The 7166-nt window shown below is 41.6% G+C and overlaps 1 protein-coding gene across 1 annotated transcript; it reads left to right on the top strand.

Annotated features, from left to right (window-relative positions):
* Nucleotides 1-521: 521 nt before the first annotated feature.
* Nucleotides 522-6907, top strand: im:7147486 (zinc finger protein 865). Its single transcript, XM_046399366.1, has 2 exons — nt 522-1109; nt 3490-6907. Exon 2 carries the CDS (start codon nt 3543-3545, stop codon nt 6543-6545), a length of 3003 nt encoding a protein of 1000 aa, XP_046255322.1. The 5' UTR covers nt 522-1109; nt 3490-3542; the 3' UTR covers nt 6546-6907.
* Nucleotides 6908-7166: the final 259 nt, after the last annotated feature.

Raw genomic sequence — 7166 nt, 5'->3', positions numbered from 1 at the left:
CATTGAGTTCCTGTGAAAAACCTCATTTAACCATAGTACTAGATTTACACCAAGTTGGAGCTAACACAATTGAAACCTGGTTCTGTGAGTCAAGATAACTGAAGGTTCACCCCAGACCTGAAGAAGTGGAAGTAAGAGAAGCAATAACCTAGTATGAGGAATGAAAATACTGGGGGGGGGGGGGGGGGGGTATGGTGAAAGTTCAGAGCAGCAGATCAGTGGGTATGTTGATAAAACGTGCATGTTATTTCACACACATATTTTCTGCCATTCGCACAACATAAGTACTCAAACACAAAGTCAGCAATTGAGAATTGTACAAGAACTTGGAGTGGAGGCCTTGTGCATCATTGATTACTACAAAAGCAACTTTAGAATTGCATTCACTGGATTTTGTGAAGCTGGATCATCTTTAATGAAAGAAATATTTTCTGGTTTTCTCTCTGTGTACTTTGCTGGGGCCACATCTTTTTGTTGATTTGAGTAAGTATGGGGTTGCTCGACACTGTGAGTTTCCACTGTTCCTGTGCACAGTTAGGTAGGACTGAACCATTTGATGTTTGCACTAGGGCTATCTGGCAAAAAAGAATGGGCAGAACCATTTGAAATTTATTTCAGAAGTTCCAAGAGGTGAAAGAGCTGAAATATTATACTAGGGGCCCTTGGAATCATCCACTCTGCAGTTGTAACCTCTTATCATTAGATGCATCAGCTGGAAAAAAATATCCAGGTTTTGTATCTTAAGCCCTCATAGACGCACCCTAAAAGTTCATGCGAGTCACACGACAAAATTAAATTGTGGCCGCAACGTAAATTCACCGCGTAGCCATGGCGCACAGACATCCCAGCGCGCTTCCTAGAAGTCTTGATTGCGCATGCGCAACATCAATCTACTGTGTTTCCGTTCCGCGCCTGCAGTTCTCTCGGCTCTCCCTGGCTCTTCCTTCTGGCAGACCATCTCATTTGTTCACCATAGAGCTTGAGGAGAGGCGCGTTGTTTCCCTTGAGAGACCATGGCTTCTGCACGGGCAGATATCTGCCTTGCCATTTCTTCGCCTGACGCCATTGTGGCTCCTTTTTGAGGGATAGTATTAACGCATTGGTAGTTGGTGAGTACGTTGAAATAAAATCGCTTGTTATTGTGCAGAAGCTGCCCCATAGATCATGATTGCTAGCCTGCTAACGATCTTCCTTCCTACGGGCCTTCTTCAGAAACGTAGCCACATCCCTTGGTTAGCTTTCACTAGCGACCCTTCTGAAATATCTGAACAAGCTGGCAAACTAAGTGTTGTGTGTGGTAAGGTCAGACCATACACGTATCATATATCTTCAGGGTCAGATGCCAAGGTAGCAAACGCTGCAGATCAGCGGTGCCCATGTGAAAAGATTGGAGCTTGTTAAAACGTTACTGTGCGTGTAACAGTATAGTATAACTAAAATAACATTTGGCCAACATTAGCAAGCTAACGGATCTTGATCCTACATATTGTGTGTTTTTTTGTTCTTAGCAACGGTTAGTGTGCGGTGCTGTGTTTATGTCCACCTCATGTTTGTGGAATCACTTGCTTGTTGTCATTTGCTTAGTCGGATAACGTTTGCCGCAAATGTGGCTTTCGTCCCTTTTCATGGGAACTTCATATGTGCAGAATCACGAATTTAAGTTCATGCTGTGGTCTTGATTTTAACCAAATAAAACAACAACTTTAGAATTTTGAATAGGTGTCCTGAATGGTGAGGAAAGGGCTTCAAACGTGCCTCAAAATGACTGGCACCTTCAGGAAAGGTAGAGCAGACCACAGAAATTATTTCAGTCCCAATGTTTTGTGGAACACGTGGAAGAAGGAACACTTAGTGGTAAATGTAAGAGTGTCACTGTTACTCAAATATGAATTACAAATGTATGATGATTACTTAAAGTTTTCCATAATTTAACAGTCACATGTGGCTGTAAAACTTTTGAAACATTCACAATTTATCGACTGTCGTACGTGATAAATACACAACACATCATCTCTGTTCCTCCTCAAATTAGTGCTAATTGCAAAGTATCTTAAGGTGAAGCAAGCACAGGAGCAGTCTGCACAACACCCAAAACAAAATTATTAATTAAACTCCCGCAGTGTTTATCCTTTCTGTTTGAGTGCACAATAATTACTCCAATTTCCAGTTATATTATTTGCACTTTTTACATAAACAGGATTTGGGGGATTTTAGATCTTGGTTTTGTTTACTTAAACTTGCACCCTATGTACTCTAATAATGTGCTGAAAGTTTCAAATTAGCTCAAAAAGCATTCGTAACCTCATCTATACTCATGTCAGGGAAATTAAAGGTGCAGAAAACCATGTTTATCTTGCTGTTAAGATCAATTTGTAACAAACATGGGATTAGTAAATGATAACATACCTACAGTAACAGACTTGGTAACAAATAAGGCTACATTTCCTGTAGATGTTTCACAATAAAAGTCTTTCAGTACCTTGTTAGTACGTGGTTTTTCTAGGGAGGTGCTTTAGGGAATTATTTTTTTGCTATGACAAAAGCTAGTGCAACAGGAACAACAAGGAGTTTTAAAAACACAATAAAAACAGAAATGTAGGAGTGAAACAAATCTCTTAATACTGCAGCAGTTACAAATGTCCTCATATCAGAAAACATTCTTCAGACATGGGGCAGGGGAATGAAGCCATGACTACTGTGTTATTTTGTGGGTGGTCCTGTGGTGATGCAACTGTGTCAGTGTGGACTGATATGTTTGATCAAATGGAAGTTTATCTCATGAAATATCAAATGAAATTGGCCTACAGGATGAAATGCATTTTTAGATGTATTTCATTACTATTGCTTAGCAAACGACAAACTGAACCAAGCACTAATTGTGTCATGCTTTGTTCATAATCGTACTGTACTGTTATTATCGCTGGTTGGCTACTCACCACAAAATGTAATGTGTTAAATTCAAATGTGTGCAGCAAACTCACTGTTAATGGAGGACAGAGGACATCTTATTTTTTTCCTCAGATAATCTTATTGTGAACTACAGATCCATGTTGAAATCAGCTGAAAGGGCTAGCTGATAACAGCCAGTGAGCAGTCACTGATTTTTTTTTTTATTTATTTATTTTTTTTTACTTTTTTTTCTTTCATCCCTAAAAGCTGCCATACTCTGTCTGTGATTGGTTGCCTTTGTTGATTGGGTTGGATAGGTATGGCATGAGGATGTTGGTTAGGGTAAATATATCAGAGGAAGCCTTGGTCTGACTAGTTTTCTAATGCATGTATTTGTTTTTGTTTTGTTTTTTTTGTGAAACACTGTTTAAAGCAGTATCCACATTTAGCCTAGAAATATGGATGAGATAAAAGTTTTTGGGCAGATACGGGCATGCTATTAGAATTAAACAAAATATTAAGAATGGAAAAATGTATTGTTGCAAACATTGTGCAGATTTTGATTTGTTGCTGATATCATTTTGTGTGTGTGACTTACAGGAAACTTCCTTGCATGAACACAATACCAGGATTGCTGTGTCCATGTGGCTGCAATGATGCTTGGGTTTCAGGGAAGTTCTTCATCCTCCAAAGTGTATCGTTGTGTGGCATGTTCAGCTACTTTCACAGGATTGGCCTCCTTGCTGGTACATCAGGCAACCCATGCTAGTGCACTTTCCAAGGTCTCAGCCCCTCCACAGCCGAACATCAGCTCACATGAAACACTGTTTTCAAGCATGGACTCACCCACTGAACACCCTAGTGCACCAACACTCTTGCCTGAGAGCCCTTCGCCTTCTTTTTATATTTGTGATTGTGGAGAGGAATTTCAGGACTTCAGTCTTATGTTGGAGCATAAGCGTTCACATGTGTCTCAACTACTGCAACCTCTGGATAATAATAATGTTCTCTTTGGAACACATGAAGCTTTCCCCAACCAGCATGTGTCATACAGTCCAACTGTTACCCAGCAAGGTTTGGTTCTTAGTTGCTCCTCTAGCTCAGTGTCCCCAGCTGTTGAATTACCCACAATAACAGACCATAAAACAGGTATAAGTCTGAAGGATGGCATCGCCATAGTAACCGGTCCTCAAGACAAGTGTACACTCCCTCAAGATGATGGTGAGAAACAACTTGAGAACATGTCAGCCCCAGCAGAGAAAATATCAGAGACTGTAGAAGACATAGATTGCCAAGACAAAAAAAAATCTGTTCTCAGCAGTCAAAATGGTGAGAACTTGCCCAGAAAAAACAATTTAATGAAGTTGCTGGCATCAGCATATGGGAAACACTATACAGCTCCTTCGTCTCCAGATCAGAACGATGACTCAGTTACCCCCAAACAAGAAGTTGTCTCTGTTGACATAACACCAGGAACAAAAACTGACGTATCCCCAATAAACGATCTCTCTATTGCACAGCTGAGGCGACTGCTTGCAACACCTGGTATAAAGACAAAAGCTCCATCAATCAGCAGAGTTCTGAAATCCAGCAAGAAGAAGGTTGTCTCTCTGACTAAGACATTCTCACCTGTTGTGGTTCTTGAAACTCGTCAGAAACTGAAGGATCCCGGCAGTAATGGTACATATGGGAGATATCAATGTGGCCGCTGTCGCAGGGTCTTTCAAAACTTGGATAGACTGACAGAGCATCACTTTTTGCACAAAAAGGAGAGGATTAAATGTTGCCGTCGCTGCAAGCAGCTGATTATCGGGCGGCTGCCTTTGCCTGACAATCACGTATGCCCTCAGTTATCAAACAAGTCCATGCAGCTGTCAAGGTCTTTAAAAAACAAGTTACCCTTTACCCAAAAACTAGTGCCATTCCATAGTCTAAGCAATACAAGAAAAGTTTTCTTTTGTCCATTGTGCAAGCACAGTTACGCCCGGAGGTGGAACCTCAAAAACCACAAGTGCCAGGGCCCCAGGTCAGCCATCTCTCAGCAGGCCTTTCCCTCCATTCAGAAAATGCCATTTTTGAGATCAGTTAGTAAAGCCAAAACAGATGCAGAGGTTAATGCTGGATCTCAAATCTCCAAGAGTGTTGCAGTGGGCCCTGAAGTTGCTGGCCATATTAAGGTAGAAGTGACCTCTCCAGATTCAGAGCAGTCTGCTGCTTCACAGTTGCCCTGGACACATCAACCAAAAAGCTTCTCACCATTCTACCCCAAATCTGCTATGATGGAGCAGCACAATGATGCCTCTCTGTGTGGGATTTCAGTCCAGAAAGAAGAAAACACTAGCTGGGATGCAGCAGGAGCTGATGATGAAGACAGTAAAGAAGGGCAGTGGACAATGCCCTTGGATGATGAAATGGAGGTACTTAGCTCTTTAGAGAAAGCTGGTAATGGACTAGAGGTGAGGAAATGTGTGTCAGTTGAACATGCAGAGACAGTGCCCACTAGCCTACGCTACTTTGTCAGAGATGGTGTGAAACGTTACCCTTGCAACAGGTGTCAGAAAACCTACAGCCGGCCATGTACTTTGAGGCGCCATCTACGACTATGTGCGTTTAGGGTCCGTGCACCTGTAACTGTAGCACAGGGTGGTAGTGAGGGTGCCACTCTATTAAATGCCAACAACATTAAACCAATGTTTCCTTGTTTTGTTTGTGGGAAAATTTTTAACCGCAAAGATAACATGATGGCTCACAGAAACAAATGTCAGTTGCGACAAACAATGACAGATGTGGATAGAGGGACTGTCCAGCAGAGTTTGTCAGGCAATGCAACAGACTGTCAAAACCAGGAGGATGATGGAGGCAACTGGGGAATTATGTCGCTGCCCTCCGTGCTTCCAAGGAGGGTGACATGCGAGTGTGGAGTCGGATTTACATCTCCAAGGCTACTCCTGGAGCATCTGCAGAAACATGCACAGGAATCATACACGTGTCCGACTTGTGGAGAGACTGTTAATTCCTGGGCAGACTATGAAGTTCATCTACAGATTCATATGCATCCTCATCACCAACTGCTGAAGGGACTACAACCACAGCGATCACAACCTCTGTTGCTAAGATTTCAGCAACAGCGACCTGAGCAGCAGCCATCTCAGTCAGTACATCAGCCTCCACACAAGCAGACTGAACAGATCAGAACAGATCAGCTTCCAAGTTCAACCAAAAAGCAGCAAAGGATTGTATGCACACGATGTGGCAACACTTTTGCCACTCGCTGTTCACTGCGAAGGCACATATCCTGGAATCGATGCAAAGGTGGACGGGCTACAAATCCACCCACAAACCCACCCAAAACATATCACTGTTCCCATTGCAACTCTGACTTTCCGAACACGATCAGTCTTTTATTTCATCAGAGGAGTGGGACTTGCAAGCCTGCCATCAAGCCTGTGCGCTGTCCTGTTTGTCTTCGCTGGTTTGGCACCGTGGACAGTTTGCAGAAACACCTGCTTACTCACAAACAGTCTGAATCATATCGCTGTGATGTTTGTCAGGGTACATACCCAAACCTTAAATCACTCAAAAACCACCGCCGGAGGATTCATCGCATCATGGCTGGAGACACTAAGCCAAAAACACAAGAACAGCTGACTTCTTAATGACACTTTAATTTTTCTGAAAAATGTCTGACTTGAGTGTGGTGCATTCAAACAAAACAAGAGCAAATGTCCATATTTGCCAGTTGTAATTGACTTTTTTATTTTGATGTTGTACAGCCATATAAGGTGATTTTTTTTATTATTATTATTTTTTAAAGCCCTCCAAGAGTGTATTAGAGTAGCTGGCCACTGTTAAAAAGGGATTTGATATGCTGTACATGTTAGTTTTATCAAGGTAATCCTTTTCTTACATTAGCCTGTAAATGTTTCTCAGTAATTGGTTATCAGACTTTTATCACAGAGGTTGTTGTGCTGTAGCTTGTTGTTCCTGGTGTTAATAAACATACCAGTATGTGAACATACTTTATATTATTTTGTGTGATTGTGGGATGCAATATGTTAAAGGATTTATGTAAGGCTACAAGTGCAGGATTAACACAAAGAATGTGTTACTGTAAATCTTGCTTTAAAATGACAAACATACTAACAGTGTAATGACAGTTGATCAGGGGTTATGTCTCCCTAAATCGAGTGGATAACTACATTTAAAACCTGACACTTTTTGCAGCTGTCCTGCTTTCATGTCCTAGTTTTTACTCATCACATATATCTAAATAAGCA

Source organism: Scatophagus argus, chromosome 9 (genome assembly GCF_020382885.2).
Source record: "Scatophagus argus isolate fScaArg1 chromosome 9, fScaArg1.pri, whole genome shotgun sequence".
NCBI lineage: Eukaryota > Metazoa > Chordata > Actinopteri > Scatophagidae > Scatophagus > Scatophagus argus.
Note: the sequence above shows the minus strand (reverse complement) of the source record. Positions and strands in the feature narration are given on the sequence as shown.